The 23,121-nt window shown below is 42.2% G+C and overlaps 1 protein-coding gene across 2 annotated transcripts in view; it reads right to left on the bottom strand.

Moving 5' to 3' along the window:
- Nucleotides 1-5,522: 5,522 nt before the first annotated feature.
- The window catches only part of DTD1 (D-aminoacyl-tRNA deacylase 1), a 30,943-nt gene continuing 13,344 nt past the window's right edge, over nucleotides 5,523-23,121 (bottom strand). Inside the window, exons 4-6 of one of the 2 annotated variants that reach the window (XM_065835721.2) lie at nucleotides 18,459-18,556; nucleotides 7,488-7,664; nucleotides 5,523-5,740 (exon numbers count right to left, since the gene is read on the bottom strand). In XM_065835721.2, coding sequence (XP_065691793.1) covers nucleotides 7,509-7,664; nucleotides 18,459-18,556 — 254 coding nt within the window. In that variant the 3' untranslated portion in view covers nucleotides 5,523-5,740; nucleotides 7,488-7,508. The remainder of the gene's footprint in view (nucleotides 5,741-7,487; nucleotides 7,665-18,458; nucleotides 18,557-23,121) is intronic. The other variant, XM_071805867.1, reaches the window with a different exon arrangement.

Here is a 23,121-nt window from a genome sequence, read left to right as displayed (position 1 = left end):
AGCCCCGGAGCACCAGCTCACACAACAGGGATGTGCCACAGCCCAGAAAACTGATCACACACATATTACTTTTTTTTAAATCTATTAGCAATGCAGTCCCAAGGCCATTCCCTGGTGCAGCTTGGCCTGTGTAAGTACTTGGTGTTAATTACCTTTACCAAGCATTCCTTTAATGAGGATTAGTAGGTGAATGATATAGAATGATATAGAAGCATATAAAAATTAGAAATGAAAAGTCTTCAGAGAACTGTGAAGAGCCAGCTTGAGGGATTTTCCCGACAAAGGCATTCTGCTTTCCTGGTTCCTTCCCCTGAAAACCCAGCACCGAGACAGGGTGGGAAGCAGGGCAGGCAGTACTGACTTGCTCATGGCACCCAAGTCACCAGTGGTTTACTTACAGGTCTGCTTCTCTTGAAATCCTGCTGTTTCACTGCCTTTACCCTGACTCTAAATACTGAAGCTGTCCCTGCTGTGCTGAACTTGCATCGTGTCTCTATAGAAACGCTGGAAGTGATTTGATTGGCACATGATAAATCCTGGAAGATTTTGAGGAAGAGCAGGGGATCTCAGCATCAGAGGGCCCAGCAAAGCTCCTTGCAATGCGCACCACAAACACAGAGCATCAACAGGAGTGTGAGATAATAGGGATGCACAGACACAAGTAACATCTGTTCACTGAGCTTGCCCCAAAATCGAGGTGTCCAGCAGCAAACCTCACTCTTGAGGAGCTGTGGTGAACACAGAAGCCTGGATGGAATGACTGCAGCACACACAGGGAGGTCCTGCCCTCACTGTCTGTCCCAGGCAGCCCAAGCAGAGATGCTCAGACCCTGCTAAGCTGTGAGCTTCCTCCAGTCCCTGGTATCCTGTATCCACCAAGGTTATGCTGCTCCGATCTCAGTCCCATTCACATCTGTGACTTCCTCAGATATCTCATGCAAATAAATTGAATTATGTTAAGAGGGAGATGTTGGTTGTTTTTGTTTTGTTTTTTATTGGGTTTATACCTGCCCCATCAGCCCCTCCATGCTGGATGTGGGAATCCAAGATCAGTCGCAGCTCAGGATTTCCATAATCCATTCTCGGGGACAGGGATATTGTCATCACCTCCCCGAGCTTCACCCTACCTCCTCATCACTTTAAAAGACTTCAGCTTGGAGCTATTTATGCCAGGGTGAAGAGGATAACAGGAGGCCAGTTTTCATAGGAAGGATTAAGACATGACTTATTTAGCCTATCAAATCATGGACAGTGGAGGAGACAGTGCGCTCTTCTCTTATGGCATTGGGAATAGCATTACTTGTGATAAAATTATGGTTGGCATGGAAATGAATGGGTTCTCTGGAATATGGAAAACTGACCAGATTTAGCATTTCACACCTTATTTCAGACAACTAGTTTGCATTGTCACACAATCTGCTCTGTTTCCTGCCAGGGGTTTGCAATCTCAGTTTCACTAGAAATCAGATACATGCAAAAAGTTTAGGAGACTCTTTTTTAATTGTCACCAAACTGCTGTGGCCTGCAGAGTTCATAGTTACATGCAGCTGAGTTGACAGCTGATCATTTTTAACCACACAAGTGCAAAATCAAATGCTCTGGGTGGACCAGCAGCCAGGGAAAACCAGACACTTTGCACTAGCTGCACTTTGCACTCCTCCAGGAGGTCTGGCTCCCCTTTGCTGAGTACATGCTGCAAGATGGAAACACTCCAATAGCCAGAATGAGGGTGCTGGGGGGCAAACGGAACAGCCAGGCTGCCAGCAAAGCAGACTTCCCTCTTTATTAGAACCCTATGGTTTTTGTACCAGACCATGAAGAGGTGTTTCTGCCCTCCTTCCTCTTCCGCAAAGTCTGCCTCTCTCTGTTCAGTTGATAGCACTGTGACCCCTGAAAGGACTGCAGATCTGCTTTAATTGCAAGCCCCTAAATGCCCCTGAGTGTTTATCCTTGCACCACTACCTTGGCATGCTATTGAAGCATGGTTTGCAATGGACTGAAACTCCCCAGTCCTGTGGGTGAACCATAGGAAGGTGTATTTTAACAAAGTGTAGAAAACTATTTTGAGATTGAAAGCCATCATGTGGCCATCAGACTGGAGCAGAGAGAGGGAGCTACCATCAACATATCAAACAGGGGCTCCCCAGGAACCAGCATCTCAGTAAATCAGACCATTTCTAATTCATTTTCTGCACTAGCTTCTACAATTGGAAACTGTGAGCTTATCCACTGAGCATTTACATCAATAGCCATAAGTTATTTTGCTTTTAATTCATTTGTATTTATACACCAAATTAAAATAATCCTATCATTTTTCCAAATAGCTTTGTAGGACCATAACTTATTCCAACTGTTCCATTCTTTAAATCATACTCTCTGAAGCAATGTGGCCCCTAGATTCAGTATCTGAATGAGATGTTTGCAAAATACCTACAAGAGTTTTTTACTGTTATAATTATTGTCTTTTCTCATTATAGCAGTCAATGAAAATTAGCAGCAAATTTTCAAAGGAGTCCTAGCATAATTTCTCATCAGGGAGGTTTCCTTGGAGAATCTTCTGTTGAGAAAAGAAGGTTGGAAGGAAAACAGACCTGCAGCGGAGTGTGTGTGAGAGTTTCAATACAGAATGACTTGCAGACACTCCCTTGTTAGCTACTACTTCAAACAGCAGTTACAGAAAGTATCTGTACTCAGATTTAGATTGTCTCCCAGACACCTGCTGGGATTTTCAAATGGGAAAACCCAACGCGACTTTCTTGCAGAACTCGTTCACATACAAATACTACTAGTAATTTGCAGAAATCCCACCAAGAATATTTTCTGTAATTTTAGGTGTATGTTTATTTTAAAGGCAGAATCACTTGCTGACCACATCATAGGTCTATAGAGACTGTAAAAAATATATTGAATTGTGAACAACTGAAGCCACAACAAAATGAAAGACTAATGAAGTTTCTTTGCTTAAGTACTGTCATACTGACCCTTGCTTGTCATCTTTATTATTTTAATGGCACTCACAGATTCCCCAGGCACTTCTCCAAAGACGAGGCCTTTTGCCCAAGTTCACAAGACAGCACAAAGCAAAGAGACAACAGCACAGGAGGAAGCAGAAAGGCATCTGAAAGATTCAGTCAGCACCCTTGAAGTATCATCACAAAGATGAATGGCCCCTGGACATTCGATTTTGGACCGCTTCCCAAAATGTCCACCCTATGAGTTCTGCCTGCAGGACTTTAACCAGAGGGCAAGCAACGTGCAGCTGAACACCAGACATTGCAGGGTCTTTGAATCAGGAGCTGCTTTGTTATAGCTACAAACATTGTCCATGGCCCTCCTGCATGATCATCTTCTGACTCCAGCACATAAACCACAAAGAAGCAAACACAAACAAACTGGCCCAAAGTCTCAAAGAGAAAAGATGGGAAGAAGGATACGGGACAGCGGGAGAAAGCAAACGGACCAGGACAAAGGGAGGGAAGAGGAAAAACTAGTGCCGGGCTGCAGGACTGAAGTGGAGGGATTGAAAGAGCCAGGGAGCAGGACAGAGAGAGAGAGAGAAAAGGAAAGAAGAGAGGAAAGAAGAGACATCCAGCCAGACGGGGGGTTAGTGAGAGAGGATGGGACAGGGAACGGGATGAGAAGGAAATGGAAAGGCAAGACAAGGCAAGGCAAAGCAAGGCAAGGCAAGGCAAGGCAAGGTGAGGCAGGGCTGCAGGATGGGTTTTTATTTCTATTTTCTACCACATTCATCTTTAGAGGAGGAAAGCCATCAGACCTTTTAGATTAGACCCAAACAAAAACCCCCAACTACTTGAGACACTTAGACTAAGCCTAAAATGCAAGGATCTCTCCGTAAGGATGGTTTTTATACTGAAATTTTACAATCTGCTGGCAGTACAAAAAAAAAAGCTGCAGATTTAGTTAGGGTCTGTCATTATACTTCTTCTCTTCAACCTTTATTATTCTTTGTAGTTTAGCTCCTACTAACTTACCTTTCATGGTGCAGAGAGGCTATAGGCCTCTCTTTGTGACTTTACCTTCTTAAGAACAAGTTGCAAAGCAAAGGACAACATTACAAAGATGATGGCACAAGCTATATGAGATAGGTCTGGGGGCTTCTTCAACAGCCATGTCAAAACCTAAGCGGTAGACACTCTACCCTCTTCCTAACCAAGTTTGCCTTTTGCAGCCAATTAAGCACTAACCTGACAAGAGCCTCTGGGCCCAGGTGAGGGAGAGTCTGAAGGGACTCAGAAGTGAAAAAGCACTGCTTGCGACAAGGCCATGACTTCAGGTAAGCAAAATCGAATATAATGGCCAGATTAAAAATTATGTAATTATTAGAGGCAAGACTAAGTGTAACATTTCAGTCTCCACTGGTTACTCATCATTTTTGTTTAAATGCCACAACAGGTATGTGGCTTGCCAAAACTTTACTTAAGCTTCAAGTATTTTAGAAAGCCATGTCAGGGTACACTTCTGAAACTCTCTTGTCTTGGTTTGACTGATATGTTACTAAACAAAGTTACAAGCAAAAAGCAACATGGGAAAATTTAAAAAACAAAACAAAACAAAAAAACCCACACAAACAAAACACAACAAAAAAAAACCAGTGGTTGCACACCTGCAGTATTGTAAACATGATGCACATTTGGATTAAGAACAGCCATCATCAGTGAGTTTGCCCTACAATCAGGCAAGGACAGCCATGCAACAAGCACCATGGCTCTGCTGGTGGCCATGGCAGGTGGCTAGTGATGACCATAACGCCAAGGCAGGCCTGAAGAACACCCTATGCCACGGGTACTGCCACCACCTCGGAAAGAAGCCGAACCTGGAATGATCTGCGTTTCCCCTGAAACTTACCTTTAACTTCCACATTAACACCCATAGAAGAGCAGTTTTGCAGCTGCTTCTCAGCCCTTGTTCACTGGCAGCTTCCATAAGCTGTTCTGACTCTGATGAATGTGACAGAAATGTCAACAGACACATGATGTGGTACACGGAGCAGCTGCTGCAGCATCTTCATGGCCACCGTGGAGTCACTAAAGGACTTAGATGTTGCTTTTCCTCTGTGTCACTCACGTTGTAACACACATGGCTATATACGAGGGAATGCAATACACAAACACCACCAGGCACTCAGCTAGCATAATTTGTTTAATAAAGTCTTTTCTGTTTTTAAAAAAGTTTACAAGACAGATATGTTCCACATGATAAACAATTAGCGGCTGATTTTTCCTTTTAATAGCAATCCATGCAGAAAGACTGGACTGCCTAACTTTGTGCTACATAGCATCTAAACAATATACCAAAATATACACAGATCTACACGCTGGCATGGAAACAGGTAGCACATGACACCATAGAGTGAGAATCAAAATACAAGCCTGTTTGGATCATTTTCAGAATTCAAGTGTAAGTTTAAGGAAAACCCCTGATTTATTTTTGAAATGGACTGATAGTGAATCTGCCTATAGTCTACCTTTTATTCAGCAGTCGAGTGAAAACACATACACAAAAATGGTACAAGTCCTTTTTACTACTGATACTACACATTAACAACTGAATCTGATAGCATTGCTTTGGTTGTTTCAATACAGAATGATGTAAGTTTCTAATGCCTTAGTTCTGTTTTCCCATCTTCCATTCTTTTCCAAAGTCAGTGAAGAATGGTGCTGAGGTGAATGTCTGTTAGGTCTCTCTCTTCAAGAATCCAGTGTAGCTTTTGTATGAGAAACTGTGGAAGGCAAGCAAACAGACACATTACTACGAGTAGTCTAAAAACAGAGTATGATTATTTCAAATTTCATAGAGAAAAGTATCTTCACTTGTTGTCACAGCATGAAAATTAATGCTAGGTTATCAGTATATCAATTTTAGAAATGTTCAGCTTCCTAGAATTTAAAATGCTATTGGAAATGTCAGACTGACCCAAGTGCTCTAGAAGGCCTGTAAACTCCTGCTCTCTAAAATGTTCTTATTTCAACACACAACCCAGAAACAGTGGGGGAAGCCTTGTATTCCTGTAGCATAGAAGCAAGGCCAACAGTTGTGTTATTTTCTAAAAGTATCCTTCCAATGCCCCTGCTCATCTCCAGGATTAAAACAGGTGGGTGCACCATGCATCAAGCTGAAGAGAGTAGAACTCGTGTGATTCCAGCTGTTGTACAATATGACAATCCACCTTTGCCTGCAACCCAATTAACGAATGGAACCATTTCACACCAGTCTTGAAGCTTGTCTCCATAAGGCCAGTTAAAAAAAAAGCCTGTGGACTTGAAATTTTCTTTGATCCCTTTTCCAGGTCAATCCAAAAACAATTAGCGTATTTCCAGAAATCTATTAAATGCCTTATGCAAATTCATTTGTATTAGTGCCAGACAGATAATACAAACTTCTATAAAACAGAAATCATCCCCAATGTCTGATCACCAGGGTAATTAATGGATTTTTTTAAAGCAACTTTCTGAGCAATGTGTGATATTGAATTGTATAAACAACAAGCCAAACTGAACTCTAGGGATGGGAAAACAAGAGAAAGGTTAGACTTTAATTTTACAAAGCTGTTAATAATTAAAATGCATAGCCTGATCAGAGCTTCAGTGTGCAGATGAGGGAGAACTTAGACATGTTTGAAAGTTCAAATCAGCAATGTAGCTTTTTTGGGGGGTGAGGGAGAGGAAGGCAATGAAAGCTATGTCCTGAAGACTTTAAACTGACTGGAAGAGCATGATAAATACATATTTACACATGTAGATAATGCATGACAGAAGATTCAGATCTACACTGAGTCTGATTCACTCATGTTCAAGTGTGTCCTAAAGGGAGAGGAAATCCCAGTTCTCACATTGAATTCAAGCAGCAAGTGTGTTTCTCAAGGCCTGGCCTAATGTCCTCATTAGACAGCGAAGGTCTATGAAAAGCCTGTTACCAAGTCCTCCTGGGAAAGAACAGACTGAGGAGGGAGAGGGTGGAATGATGACAGGAAGCTGCACTTCTGGCCTGTCTCCAACTTCTGAAATGTTTTCCACTTGCATTGCTGGGGACTATGTGTTATTTGGGTATTACAAATGGTGGTGGCTGTTCCAGGGTTACCTGCCTGCTAGGTAAAGACAGAGAGAGAAACACCCATGTATTCCCTCTCTGAAGAATACAAAGCAGGACTGTGAGTTAAGTGACTGCTGTGTTGTAAGATCAAAATTTTAGATTTCCTGAGTCAACCTGGAAACAGTCGTGCTGGGCCAGACTCACAGACACACACCTCCAGCGGAGCACACAGTTGGGAAGAGGTTTTCATCCACTTCTACATTCTGGTGTGCCAACTGCAGACATAAGTGGAGGTTACCCACCAGCAAGATTAGAAAAATTTCACCTTTCAGCACTTCTAATGCAACTCTGTGCATGTGCTGCTTCAGTAAAGCACCCAGGGTTAGAGGCTGCCAAGCAGGAGGACACAGCTTTACAGAGGAGTGGAAAAGCCAAACCTGAGGCCTGTTTTGGGTGAGCTAAGGCTCTCTTTCCGAAGACACATCTCCTTCTGCTCCACTGCTTGCGCTGGGGTCATCCTTGTTACGAGGGGCATTTCTTTCTCTACTTGACTCAGAGGGCACCTTGGTTCTAGTCTTCTCTTTTCTTTGTTGCTGTTTTTCAAGTTTTGTCAGCTATTCACAAAGCAGAATGAGAAAACACCTCATGGAATAAAATAATTTCAGAAGACTGTCTAAAAATTGTAAATGCGAGCATTTGTATAAAACTTGCAACTCAGATTCACACCACCAATAGAGATATCAATAAAACAGAAAAAAAAAAAGCCCAAGTCTTGGATTTTTAGAAACTTAGAGAAGATAACAAACTATTATCATAGGCTAACATGATCACCCCCGAGTATAAAAGAGAAATGTACATATTCAAAGGATCATTCTCTGCTTTCCAGGATTCCTTCTCCACCGAACACAATCTGAAAAATTGGAAAAGAATAAAACACAAAGACCAAAAGGGAGAGCTGGATTCCACATCTTCTGTTTCGGGTTTTAAATGGCAGTTTTGTGGTTTCAAAGTTGCTGACAACAGATGTATCCCATGTTCATCCATCCAGCACACAAGAATAATTTTATTTTATTCTTTATCCAGAAAAAGACAAATATGAGCTTTAGCATCACCTATGATACAGAATAACCATTTTAAATCAGCTTGGACAAAACCCTCAGCTAATGCTGCCTTGCCACCTCTCAGTAGAAATGCTTTCAATCCTAGTAAGAGTCAAACTAAGTTGCATGTAGCTGTCACTTGTACGTCTCTTTCCCACTTGCCAGAGATGCAGGCTGCAGTAAGTTCTGGAGATACAACATATTGATAGCTATTTAAATCACTACACTTTGTGCAGTTTATCTGTTTGGATAATTTCTGTAATCCACTGTTTTTCTCTACTGCTTCCACAATTTCCCCAAGATAAAGCATACTAGTCATAAATTATAATTTCATGGTCTCTTCTGAGGTGAAATGTTCATAGAATAAAATAAACTAGATAATGTGTGTTGATTATGAATTAGACAGGCTCATGGAAGACGCATACAAAGATGTAAATCTGAACTCCAAGTCAGTAACAGCTAAGACTGCAGAGCCTTGGAAAGATGCACAGCATCCCCTTATACCTTATCTCACATACACACCCTTCTTGAACACCTGCACACATGGACTTGTAGCCTAACACAGAATATTCTTAGCTGGCTATTTCAAAACTAAAAATAGTTTATGTTTACTAAGGGGAATGACAGAGTATGATATACCTGTTTGTCTAGCATAATCCAGTCTGCAAATCGCGTGCATAGATGTAACAAATACATTGGGTGTGATACAGGCAATATTTTAACTCCCATGTCTGACAACATGCGTGCTACTCTTCTGCCAACAAGCCTTTATACACAGCTCATGAATGTTAAAGGTAATCAAGAAAGCAAATGCAACTGCAGGAAGGGAAGAGAAGTTTGTGAGCCCCTAATACTAAAGCTATTAAAACTTAATTAATGGTACTCCCAAAGTCCCTATGCAGTTGAGTTTTATTTTTGCAAACGGTATTGGGGCCATCCAGCTGTTGAAATCAGCTGTTGCACCAGAAGAGGCAAGGCACACTGCACTAGCTGCAGATACTCGAAAGCACAGTTCCAAGGTTTCAAAATATAGATTTGTACACCTTTAAATAACTATGTGAGCAGCCAGTGCATATGCAATATTCCTCATGGGCTCTCAACCCAGCAGGCAGCAATCGCAAATTATCCAACACCAAGCCAAACCATGGCCAAACTTGCTGCAACAAACCTATAAACAGCTTTTGCAGTCTGTATCCCTTTCTTTTACTGCAGCACCGAGGCTCCTAGCAGTGACTCTTTTTCAGCAATAATGATGCTGAAAAAAATCCTTTTACCTCATAATTCTGAAACTTGTAACTCCATGAAACTTCATTGTTTCTGTAAATAATGTGATTATTGAATGACATGATATCCCTTTCCCTCTAACTAGTGCTGCTTCTTACAGAAGAAAAAGCCTAAGACACATGACAACAACAGTTTAAATTGAGTTACCTTTATCTTTGAGATGGCTGTGAGCTAACCAAATAAAGCTAACCCTGGATTTTCAAAACATGAAAAGCAGTAGTGTATTCACACTGTGAACCTTGTGTTATTCAATGAAGAATCCATGTCCATAATGTATATTTGTTATATATAATTTACATATAGATATAGAAATGGCTCAATATATGACAGCATGTCATACTACCATGTTAAACATGCCTATACTCACCATTTTCCAACATGGTCTTGGGGGCAAAGAGCATTCTCACTAAGGCTTCTGAAGTGCATACAGTTATAGTATATCCAGTTTTATAAAAATAAATATATATGTGTACATATAGTCTGATGTACAAGAGGAGTAGCATTTATAGGCTAAACAGCATGCAACAGATGGTCTTCAAAATTATGACATGTATATTTATCACAAATGACTTCATGTTACCTAATTCTGCAGCTAATTAGTTTGAGAACAATGTAGAGCAGAGGGCAAACAAAACAGCAGATAGACAGAGATAAATCCAGATCTTCACATCCACCAGATAAATTTCCACCTTCACATCCACCTCTGTAAAAGATCCAAAGCACTACTCATGACTACTCAACAACATCTCTTCCTCACAGGCCAACATCCCTAACAGAGAAAAAACAGGAGCAGGAATACCCTTTGAATATTTAGAACAACTCCCAGGTTAGCATCATCTGACAGCAGTATTCACCCAGCTCAAAGAAAACTTACACAAATTCATTTAGATGAGATGAGAGGGTAAGTTGATAAACTTTGTTAATCCATGCCTCATATGAACAGGATTTACTTTTTTAAAAATTATAACTAATTAAAGGTAAAGTTCATTTATTAACTGTTTCATTAATCTAAAACTCATATACTTCTGAAATAGATAAGGATTTGTGGTTACCTATGGACATGAACACACACATGTGGTCTCCAATCTGTGCATACCCTGCAATCACGCTATGAACCAAAGTTAAGACACAAAGATTAAAATACATTTCTTTGTAAATAAAATATACAGTTTCATTGTTATTATGCAGGCAACAAAATAATTACAAATCTCTTAATTTTTTCATTTCTGTGCTTATAAGGTGCTCAAGTAATTCAAAAGGATGCATTACAGGAGTATACTCCACTACAAAAGAGCTGCCAATGAGTTGAAAAAAGTTAGAACAGTTGACTTTTTGGTATTACAGTGAATAAAACTTCAGACACACAAGTCTGGTTCAATGAAGTGTATTTTTAATGTTTTCCATTTAAGCACAGAGTGCGTTCCATATTCATCGTCTCACCTGCAGAAATATTGTGAGCTGTTTGTGTCTACTGCTGTGGAAATGGTGCACCAGTACATAAAGTGTCTAGCTCAGCTTCACATCTATGAACCAAAATTCATTATTTTCTGAGACATCCTGGAAGGCTCCTAAGAATTCCAAGTGTGGGCATCTTACAGCAGGAGAAGCACTGTTTCACGGCAAAAGTACTGTGTCCGCCTAAGATGTAGTGCTGGGTTGGTGAGCAACATGTAACAGTTACATCTACGCAAGCGCTGAAATGTTCACATTTCTAACACAAGACTGACATTTTGCATGTTGAGCTATGACATGCTGCATATAGGAAAAAATTTGTGCACAGGATTAGAATCAGTGCCCCTCACTTCAGTAAGACAGTCTTAAGTATAGACATAACAGGAGTAACCAAGCCTGAGAACTCATGTGGAAAACAATTTCAGACGTAAACATGTATATGGCAATACTTTTATCTCAAGCCACAGTACCCTGGAATCACTTTGGGTTATGATTTTGGCCATAACCAAAGCCCATAAACGAATCTACTGTTCAGAAGTCCTTTATGGTCCCCTCTCAGCAGCCAAAACCTGTGCTTTGGGGATCAGTACCTCATCTGATCCAACTGCTGAATATCTGAAGCCTGAAAGAAGTCAGAGAAGTCTTGAAACATCTCAGGTTTTAAGATCATCTCCCTTGTGACCACGCACCGAAATGCAAGCGTCCTCAGTCCATGGAAGGCAGCTTTTCTTTTCTCCCATTGTAATACAGATATTTTACACTGCTGAAACACTGTAGACGAGCTAATAATCTCTAGCTACATGGACATTGTTTCATCCCCAACATCAAAAGTAACAGTTTTGAAAAATATCAAAATTTACATAAGTTGACAGTGTCTTTGGTAAGTTCTATCCTGACGCAATTTAACAGTACACTAGAAACGAAATTCAAAAAATTGAATCATTACAGTGGAAAGCTAGACTTCACTGTGAAAGAAGGTTGCACCAAGGCAGAAATGTCTGCTGTTATGTCAGCTGTGATACTATGTCACATAAACTTTGCAATCAATTTGCTGTAGCAAAAATATGCAAACAAACTGGCACACCAAGTGCCCAACTTGAAAATGCTAACAATTATCTAGGTTGGTTGTTTTGCTGAAGTTCTTTTCCCACATTCAGAAATGCCTCAGTGTCGGCCTTCCTTGAAGGTCTATTTTGTTGAATACAGAAACATATTCTTCATTTTCCTTTTTTTCTCTATGATCAGTGTGTACACAGAGGTTGCTGGCTGCTCTGGAGACAGCTTTTCCTTCTGCATAACCATGAATAACACCAGGAAGAAGTGAATGACATCAACAAGAGAATTACTTTGTTAGCTGTCTGCCAGAATCTGCCAGAAAATCAGTGGCCGTGTTCATGTTTCTGGAACCTCAAACTACAATAAGATCTGCAGATGTATGTTTCAAATTTCAGCAGTGGTGTGCCAAGCTGCTACAATTGCAAATCTAAAAAAAAAAAAAACAAACCCACCACAAAGTTAAGGGCAGGTTACACTTCAGGAAGAGACTGATCCTTCAAACTGCCATAGGGCATTACAAATCTAGCAGTTTAATCCTGATGCGATTAAGCAAATGATAGCCCTGAGATAAAATGATTATCAGAGGTTTACTGCAAAAATAAACCAATGGAAAGGTTGTGACAGAGAAGGGCAGTCCACACAATCCGTTAAGGAGACAGCAGATCATCTGACTTTTTCCTTTTACTTTCCACACATGTATACCTTCAACTTACAATCAAAGTGTTAACAGCAGCTTTTTTTCTCTTTGAGGACATAACCTTTTTGGCCAATGAGCAGTTCAATTACATCCTTCATTTTGCTCCTAGAAGAAACATGAGCAGCACACAATGAAGTTACACTATATGGGCCCAAAGCTTGAGGCAAGAAAAGTGCTACCAGCCCTTCATCAGTTCACCTGGTCTAACTCACTGTCCAGGGCCTTGGAAAAATTTCCCAGCCAAGCAGTTTGTCAGCTGTATGGCTTCTCCACTCCTCCTCCTCCCTCCCACTACTGTGTTCAGTTCCAAAATACGGTTTAAAATACAATGTACAAACAGGTCCACAGAGATCTATTCAGTGTCTAATTAGAATATATACATTAAACACTGAAACTGCTAAGCTACTTTCCCTAGCAGAAGAAATAAAAAAGCACTGAATATTTCCAATCTGAAGTCCATAATTATCGATAATGGCTTTAAAGTTCAAAGGGCTTTTTTTTTTTGGATTGTCACCATACCATCGCCCTGGGCACCCTCTAAAACCTCTTTCTGCTGCATATCTGTTTGGCTGCTTCTACTATTAATAGCTAAAAATTCCTATGAAAAAATACCAAGTACACCTGCCTAACCTTCTCCAAAACAGGATATAAACATACAAAGCATTCTGGGCATCACTAACCTAACCTCAGCAATGATAACAAACTTCACCAAGACAGGACAGAAATTCACTATACTCAGCGCTGACCTCTCTAATTATCTAAGTGGATGCATTTAAGTTCAAAATTGTTTCACCAGTTAAAGGCTGGAAACCACAACCCTTGTGATTTGTACCTGAACATCAGAAAAAATACTTTTGTTTTCTGCATCATAGCCAAGAGTGAAGAGAAATACTTGATTTACCCTCACTCTCAAAGACTATGTAGGAAATGTAGTCACTACTATTGAACTCAGAACAGAATCACCACAGACGTATATTGACCTTCTTCCATTTTATATGTTTTTGTTTTCACATTTCTTAGCCAGCTTCTAATTCCTGGCTTCATTTTGCCTTTCAAGCAAAATTTATTGTACATCAGACTTACCAAAAGGCAACTTAAGAGCTAAATTAAATGCCGCTATTTTTTATTTTCCTATTATTCCATTCACATGTCCAAAATTGCAAAAAAAAATTAAAAATCTTCAGAAAAGGCCCAGCAATCACTGACTACTGCTGGTGTAAGAATCTTCTAATTTACTTCACACTTTCAAATAATTTGCTTACTATTAAGTCAGACCACAACAGAACTGAACAGTTCACAACAAACTAAACTGTCATAGCTTTCCCTGATCACTAGGGTTTCACAAACAGCTGGGATATTCTCTTTTATGCATATATAGATATATATATATATACACACATTTTTAATATAAACAAATATATATTTCTTGTATGAAGAGGACTTTTAAAATTAATTTTAATTAGCTATGTAAGTGATTTATTTATACCTCTCTAGCACAAGGAATATAAAAATATATTTGGATTAGTTAATCCAAATGTATTTTTACTAATGACAGGGTTAAGGAATTCTAAAGATCAGATTACCAATTACAAGCGCAGACAATTGCTCAAAAAAATACAGGTATTTCATTGTCATATCCAATGTCAGAAAAAAGCTATCAGCAATTATTTGTCTAATGTCTTTCTGTTAACATCACATTAAACACTGCAGGATGATTTGTTTATCTCTTCTTGCTAATGCAGAAAGCAAAAAGATAAAAAATACAACATCTCTGAGCCTTTGTTCCCATGCTACAAGTAAAATCAACAGACTGTATGACAGCAAAAAAAATGCAACAGTTGGGGAAGAGGAAAAGGAATGACAAATTTAAACTGGTTCTTCCTCATCACACGTCTTGTGATGAGATGATGGCACACATGTCAAACAACAGCAAGATGCTTAAGAGTGTCAGAAACAGCAGTTCCTCTGACTATGTGTGTTAAGGTCCCAATATGAGCTAGAAAAGATATACAGTAACAGTTAAAAGAGCTGCCAGTTTTCAAGTAAATGGGGTTCTTTGAAATGTAGCAAAGATTAAATTATTTGTGCATCCAAAGCACAGGCGGCTGGTTATCAGCGTCTATGCCATTGTAAGAGCTCATCCATTTCTGTGACAAACAAGAATCCCCCACATCAGGACCTGCAATGAGCTGGAACTCAGCAGGTGGCTCATTAAACGTGTGCAGGCAACATATCACAGAGGGCAGGCAAGTAAACGTACATTACTCTTATTCTCATATCCAGACTGTTCGGTACCTGCCCAGCTAGCCCTTGTATGCAAGGACTCTGTCCTCCTTTTCACGGGGCCCAGCGACTGACTCAGTAACAAGATACTTGGTGTATCCTCACCTTAATACAAATTACCGTGTTCTACAGACATTCTTCACAATAAGCCCCATCTTTGCTGATGAAATGAGGTTTAAAGAGGAACAGAGGGCAATCAGCATGTGAGACTGAAGTAGAATCAGACATTCACATTAAACAAAGACTTCGTGCTAGAGAAAGTTTGAAAACAAGCATCCTTCCCAGTCTTCAGCCCATGTTGTGGCCAGCAGGAAGGTGGTGTCAGACGAGAAAAGCAGGCAGCCTTGAACTCTGAGGACAAAATACTTAAACAAGCCACAAGATGGAGCCCTGGTGGTTCCGCTTGGGTTATTTTACACCCACACAGAGGACAGCAGGGGTAAAAGCTCTCTCAGTGGCTTTCCATTTCAGTCAGAAACTGCACCATGACATCCTCCAGTGATCCACCTACCCTTACTCCAGTGCCTCCCACTGACTGCTTGAGCAAAAAGGACTGGTCACCAGAGACCAGACACCGTGGGGCTCCATCTCATAGTCACAGGCAGCAAGACACAATGCTGCTATCCATCTGGCCACTAATGCCCTCAACTGCAGGCTACAATACATGCTACTATACAAAGGAGATGGCCTCCTGCATCTGAGACAGAGCCATGCAAAAGCATGGAGAATTTGTGCATGGAGGCAGCATGGTGGCATAGAGGGAACACGTCCTTTCCTATTCCACAAAGAGTTGGAGTGGTAAAAGCAGCGGGCTGATCTATATCATAAACATGGTACCTGAAAACAGCGGGCTATAACTCTCTTGAGGATTGATGAATAGTTGAAAGAGGACATCAAAGCACTCTGTTCTCTGCCATCCAGCTTTCTGCAGACTATTTCCCAGGCAAATCAGGCAGCAGCTCAGTCATTCCGAGTGGGAATGTGAGTGCTTACATCTACAAGCAGCTCTCACTCCAAAGACAGAATTGCTGCTGATAACCATTCCTGTTTTGGGCTTAGAACTCTTTGTGCTAAAGCTGTGCAGGTACAAAAAGAAAGACCAGGAGCAGTTGTAGTTCTTTCAAGGGCTAAAACATCACAAAAGTATTCAGAACAAAATTTGGAGCTAAAACAAAACCAATTCCAAACCAAGATACCTTAGATATCTAAGGCAATATGAGATCCTTCCTTTGGTTTCCTCATGCTCTCTTCCCTTTAGGCTCCAAAGACTTTTAGTATGGTATTTTGAGATATGCAGAATTCCCACCAAATACAGCCACCAGATGCACTGCAGTCATCACAGAACCTATAAGCAGGCTTTAAAAGAGCAGGTATAAACACACATGGCTGGATGAAAAACCCAAATGTCTGATTTTTAGTTCAGAAAAGTGATGGTCAGATGGTGACTCAAGGACAGACCCCATCAGCAAAGTGATTTTATCTTGCTGGTCAACTGGTCAGGTAATTTGGTAGGATCACAGAACATAGGAGAAACTCCAGGTAGAAAAACTGAACAGACTAGACTAGAATAATTCAGTTGGAAGGGACCTACAATGATCACCTAGTCCACCTGCCTGACTAATTCAGGGCTGACCAAAAGTTAAAGCACTTTGTTAGGGACATTGTCCAAATGCCTCTAAAATACTGACAGGCTCGGGGCATCAACCAAGCCTGTTCCAGTGTTTTACCACCCTCTTGGTAAAGAAACGCTTCCTAATGTCCAGTCTAAACCTCCCCTGGCGCAGCTTTGAAACATTCCCATGCATCTTATCACTGGATATCAAGGAGTTCTGCACCTTCCTCTCCACATCCTCTCCCTTAGGAAGCTATACAGGGCAATGAGGTCACTCCTTGGCCTCCTTTTCCCCAAACTAGACAAACCCAAAGTCCTCAAGCCACTCCTCACAGGACATTCCTTCCAGCTTTGCTGCCCTCCTCCAGATGCATTCAAAGACCTCCACAAATTGTGGGGCCCAAAACTGCACACAGCGCTGAAGGTGAGGCCACAACAATGCTGAGTACAGTGGGACAATCACCTCTTTTGACCAGCTGTTCATGCTGTGTTTGATGCAACCCAGGGTGTGATTTGCCCTCCTGGCTGTCAGGGCACACAGTACTGACTCGTACGGAGCTGCTGCTGATTGGCATGCCCAGATCCCTTTCTGCAGGGCTGCTCTCCAGCCACTCCTCTTCCAATTTATACTTGTCCCCACTGTTAGTTCATCCCAGGTATAAAATACGGCATTTGTTCTTGTTAAAATTTATGTCATTGATGATTGCTCAGTGTTTCAATCTATCCAGATCCTCTGCAAGGCAGCTTGTCCCTCAAGAGAATCAACAACACCTACCAGTTCAGTATCATCAGCAAACTTACTAATGGTGCATTCAACTCCTGCATTCAGATCACAGAAAAATGTATTAAACAAAACTGGCCCTAGAATTGAGCCCTGAGGAACATCAGTGGTGACCAGTCACCAGCCAGATGTAGCTTCATTCACCACAACCCTTTGAGCTCTGCCCTGCAGCCAGTTCTTCACCCAGCACACTGCGTACCTGCTCATCTCACAGCTGGACAACTTGTCCAGAAGGATGCTGTGAAGGAGAATATCAAAAGCCTTACTAAAATCCAGAAAAACTACATCTACCACGTCCCCTTCATTACATACGCAGGTGACCTTATTGTAGAAGGATATCAGATCAGTTAGACAGGACTTTCCCTTCATGAACCCATGTTGATTGTGCTTGATGACTGCACTGTCCTTTAAATGCCTTTCAGTAGCACACAATATAATCTTTTCCATAATTTTTCCAGGTACTGAGGTTAGATTAACAGGTTTGTAGTTTCCTGGTTCTTACCTTATGCCCTTCTTAAAAACCGGAACAATAATTTTAACAAGGTTAAGTGAATTGTTATACAAATAGAGTTGGTGTGGCCTTGCTGAAGCACAGTTAGTAATAACAATCCCCTCACTTCTCTTTCAGGTTGTAAAAGTTGATCACTGTTGTGTTTAGAGAATGAGAAAACCTTATCACCGCATTTAGCTTTTAGCATAGCCTGCGCTGTTCCTCAACAGAGCTAACTCTCCGCTCCGCTCCAGACTTAAATTCAGGACTTAAATTTGCTGTTCTCTTGTTTCTTAGAAAGACGCAGCTCTTCAGCTAGTCCTTCTATTGAGCTACCCTCATGCAAAAGCCCCTAAATGTCACGAAACTTCACTAAAACAAGGTGGGGGGGGCGGCAGGGCAGATCCAGACACATTAAAAATATAGTTAATGAGTCATGATTAAACAGCAACCTTAATTATGAGGAAGAATACACTGTAAAAAGTTCGTTTGCATTACACACACATGACCTTTACCAGGACAGCAGGCAGGAAGCGCAAGGACCTCATGCCTACAGAAAGCTAGATTGCTTCATAACAGGAATGATACAAATTCGCAAGGGAGGCACAGATTATAGATTCACCCTTCCCAGACAGGCACTCTGGCTCACTTACCTGTTTAGGGTCAACTGTGGCAGCCGGGGACTCCAGTTCTATTGTTACAGGACCATCGTTCTGGATGTGTACCTGCATGTAGGCACCAAACTTGCCATCTGAAAAGGGAAGAGACAGGAAGTTCTGAGGGCTCTTGAAAGAATAACAGATAGTGCAATCTTTCCCAAAAGTGCTACTAAAAAGGGAAAAATAAATGCATAGAACGATAGCCAACTAACAAATTGCAGAAAACTACTAAGGAAAAAACAGTCTATATGCACTCAGCTTTGTGGTCTGACATTCAGAGACAATAAATATGCAGCAAAGTACAGTGATGTCCACAAAACAAGTCTACAGATTAAGGTGCTCACAGTTTAGGATGGGCAGGATAGTTCTCACAGGCAAGGAGATGACATTTTAAAGGATGTTGCAGCTAAGTCTAGGGATCCAGTCCAGCTAACTAGTTCATTTTTTCAATAAATCTTATATTTGGGCAAAAGATAAAATGATTCCAAGTCTATTCTGAAGCAGTTGATACTGAATAGTCTAGAGCAGGGGATACAGGTGTACAGCTCAGTCCCAATCTGCTACAGTAATTTCTACATTCCTGTAGAATGGCAACCCAGGTCATTCTTTGTCAGAGTTTGGCAAAAAAGACATTGTCTGCTCCCTCAACCCTGCCTACTTCATGGGAATGCACTTCTGAAATCAGAAGTGTCTACCCATTTTTCATCAATAGCATTTATTAGCACACACACTGTGGCACAAACCACATTTTTTGTAAGCATTTGAGAAGTTCACAACACAAGAGACTCCTAAGATTTTTACCCTGTATAGTCTAGAAAAGCCGTATCTTTGTATGCTGTTTTCTCCTCACATCTCATTTTTCTTTGTGCAAGCTTCCTGGCTTCGTTTTTTCTCGTCCAGTTTTCTACTCCTCAAACTCACCCCACCCCCGGCTGAGCCTACTTGACTGCTTGCTCCTACATATTCTCTACTCCTGCCATGCATGCCTGAGTAGCCTTTTGAGACCCTCCTGTCAGGGACAGCAAAATGAACAGATACTACTAAATCAATACAAATGCATGGAATTTAAAAATGTGTGCTGCAGCAAGCAGAAAGCAGGTACCAAAAGACTGGAACAGCATCACTTACTGGGAAGGCAGGTCTGGAGCCTCCCCAGCAACACAACCAACTACTCTTCCAGTACCACCTCTGGCAGTGAGCAAGAACAGGCTGAAAGCAGTAAACTCAAACTACAGTGGAGTAATCACCCACTAGGAATATTTGCATAAGACATTGTAGAGCTACACAGCAGCTTTCCATGGCAACATGTAATGTTGCTGACCAAAGACTGGTCAAACCAAACTGTATTGATTTTTCAAGAACGTGTTATTGGGAACAACGAGCACTGGAAGAGTTTTCAGTCTCCCCCTGGCACACATGAATCAGACAGAAGTCTGATATTTGCTTAAAAGAAAAAGGAAAAAGAAAAGGCATGTCTGGCCAGCACGCATGGGTCATATCACAACACAGACAAAGCCAAGACGTTTAATGCTTTCTTCACCTCAGTATTCAACACTGATGATGGACTCGGGGGCCCCCATAGCCCTGTGTTAGAGAATCATGTCTGCGCAAAACAGTAAACTTCCAATCAATCCAGAACTTGTATGGGATTTGCTACTCCAGCTAGATCCCCGCAAGTCAATGGGGACTGATGAGATTCATCCAAGGGTGCTTAAAGAGCTGGCTGAAGTCATAGAGAGACCTCGATCTGTGATCTTTCAATGCTCTTGGGAATATGGAGAGGTCTTGGAAGACTGGAAGCTGGCAAACATTGTCCCAATCTACCAGAAGGGCAACAGGGATGACCCTGGCAACTACAGGCCTGTCAGCCTCACTTCTGTGCCTGGAAAAGATTATTCTGGGAGTTATGAAAAAACATCTGAATGACAATGCAGTCATTGGTCCAGCAAGCACAGGCTAATAAGGGGAAAGTCTTGCCTGACCAATTTAATTAATTTTTATAACAAGGTTACCCACCTAGTTGACCAAGGGAAGCCTGTCAATGTGATCTTTTTGGATTTCAGTAAAGCGTTTGATATTGTCTCTCACACTATCCTCCTGGACAAGATGTCCAGCACACAGCTGGGTAAACACACAATGCAGTGGGTGAGCAATTGGAGGACAGGATGGGCTGAAAGGGTTCTAGTAAATGGGGTTATGTCGGGCTGGTCACCAGTCACTAGTGGGGTTCTGCAGGGATCCATCTTATGGTCAGTACTCTTCAGAGTCTTCATAAATGACTTCAACACAGGACTTGAATACTAAGCAAGTTCGCTGATGACACAAAACTGGGAGTAACTGTTGACACTTTCGAGGGCAGAGAGGTCCTGCAGAGGGATCTGAACAAATTGGAGAACGGGGCAGTCACCAATCGCATGAAGTTCAACAAGGGCAAGTGCCGAATTTTGCACCTGGGACACGGCGACCCTGGCTTACATACAGACTGCTGGAAAACAGCTCTGTGGAGAGGGATCTGGGGGTTCCGGTCGACACCAAGTTGAACATGAGCCAACAGTTGAGCCAACTGTTGGCTATTTTCCATTCTCTGAAGTGAGAGTCTCTGACATCTGTGGGTGAGTTCCTGACGTTCACTGCACAGTAAGGGGGAAATAAAGCTCCTTAATCCCAGGGCAAAGTCATTCTCACTCATGGCTTCGCTTTTCTGAACACATTCTGCAAGTGCAGAACGGCATGTGCTGCAGCTCATGACAATTTAGCCCCTTGTCCAGAGAGGATGACTGCAGTTCATCAACAAGGCAAGTTAGTTCAGATATATTTAATAATGATTTTTAGGGAGATAAATGTACAAAAGATGGAAAAGTTGGCTCATGTTGGCTCAACTGGCAGCCAAGAGGGCCAACCTGGGTGCATCAAGCAGAGCATTGCCAGCAAGGTGAGGGAGGTGATTGTCCCGCTCTGCTCTGCACTAGTGCAGCCTCACTTGGAGCACTGTGTGCAGTTCCGGGAGCCACAGGATAAAAAAGATATTAAGTTACTAGAAAGTGTCCAGAAGAGGGCGACAAATTTGGTGAGGCGTTTGGAAAGGAAGCCATATGACGAGCAGCTGAAGTCACTAGGTCTGTTCTGCCTGGAGGAGAGTGAGGGGAGACCTCATCATGGTCTACGGCTTCCTCACAAGGGAAGGACGAAGGGCAGGCACTGATCTCTCTGGCAACCAATGATAGAACCTGAGAGAATGGCAGGAAGATGTGCCAGGGGAGGTTTAGGTTGGACATTAGGGGAAGGTTCTTCAGCCAGAGGATGGTGGAGCACTGGAACAGGCTCCCCAGGGAGGTGTCACGGCCCCAAGCCTGACAATGTTCAAGAAGAGACTGGACAATGCCCTCAGACACATGGTGTGAACTGTGAGGTTGCCCTGTGCAGGGACAGGAGTTGGACTTGATGATACTTGTGGGTTCCTTCCAACTCAGGACGTTCTATGATTCTATGACTCTATGTTTCTATGAGACCTACTGCCCAAGTGCTTTTCTAAAGGCTGCATGCCACAAGCCACCCCATGAGCTAGAGACACAAGCTCTGGAAAAGACGAAAACTAAAGCGCTGCACAAGTCTGCTGGCAATGGTCCAGCAGCCAAGGAAAATGTTCCTGGACTGACCACTGAAGAGTCGTAACAACAGAAACATCAATGGAAAGGGGCAAGAGCATGATCCGAGGAAGTATTTTTATGAAAAGGAATGTGATCTACTAAACAGAGAGCTACAGAATTTTACCAGCTGCACTCCTCAGCCTTTTTCTGCCCCACAGAGGAGGCAGCAGAAGAGAACCTGTGCCCAGTGTTCCAGTTCACTGTCTCTACTCAGGCTCCTTTGATCAAATGGATCTTCTTCAACGTTTCCCATGGGCAGAGAGATGTTATGGGTGTTGAATCTAGAAACCCAACAAAGGCACAGTTACCACAGCTGTACACTGCCAGGTCCAAACAGTGGCAAGGTTGAACATGTATTCCCAGTAGGCACACATGCACGAACACATACATGCTACAGACACACACGCATACATATCTATACACACAGCCAGTGCACAGATATCAACACAGACACACTCAGCACCCACAGGAACACAAACAGCACCAACAACCTCACCTTGAAGCCCTACTGGCTGATCAGGATGAAGGTCCATTAGTGAGAAATATGTACATATATACAATGGGGACCCCTCCAGTACCTAGGCTTAGACACTCAGTCCGTCCAGTAGCTTGCCCAAGGATCTTGGCCTCCTCAGGTGCTGGCACCTGGCTATACAAGTCCCTGAGGCCGGCAGCCCTGCTCCTGCTGCTGATACAGACCCCCTGGCACATCCCCACACCCACACCTCCCTCCAGCTCTCTGGCAGTTTCCTGGCTCCCCCCATTCTTACCCTTAGAGACACACTCATGCACACACACAGGTCTCGTCCGTAGAGACCCCTGCTCTCTCCAGCAGCTTGCCAGGACTCCTCCAGTCCTTCCAGGAGCCAGTTCCTCCTGTGGTCTTACCCTTGGAGACACACATCCAGACCCAGTTCTGGCCACCACAGTTCCTTGCCAGCTCATCCTGCTGTGTATTTACTCACTCACCCTCACTCACAGACACAAGCCTCAGACCCAAGGTCCCGCTC

This window comes from Patagioenas fasciata, chromosome 3 (assembly GCF_037038585.1).
Source record: "Patagioenas fasciata isolate bPatFas1 chromosome 3, bPatFas1.hap1, whole genome shotgun sequence".
Lineage (NCBI taxonomy): Eukaryota > Metazoa > Chordata > Aves > Columbiformes > Columbidae > Patagioenas > Patagioenas fasciata.
Note: the sequence above shows the minus strand (reverse complement) of the source record. Positions and strands in the feature narration are given on the sequence as shown.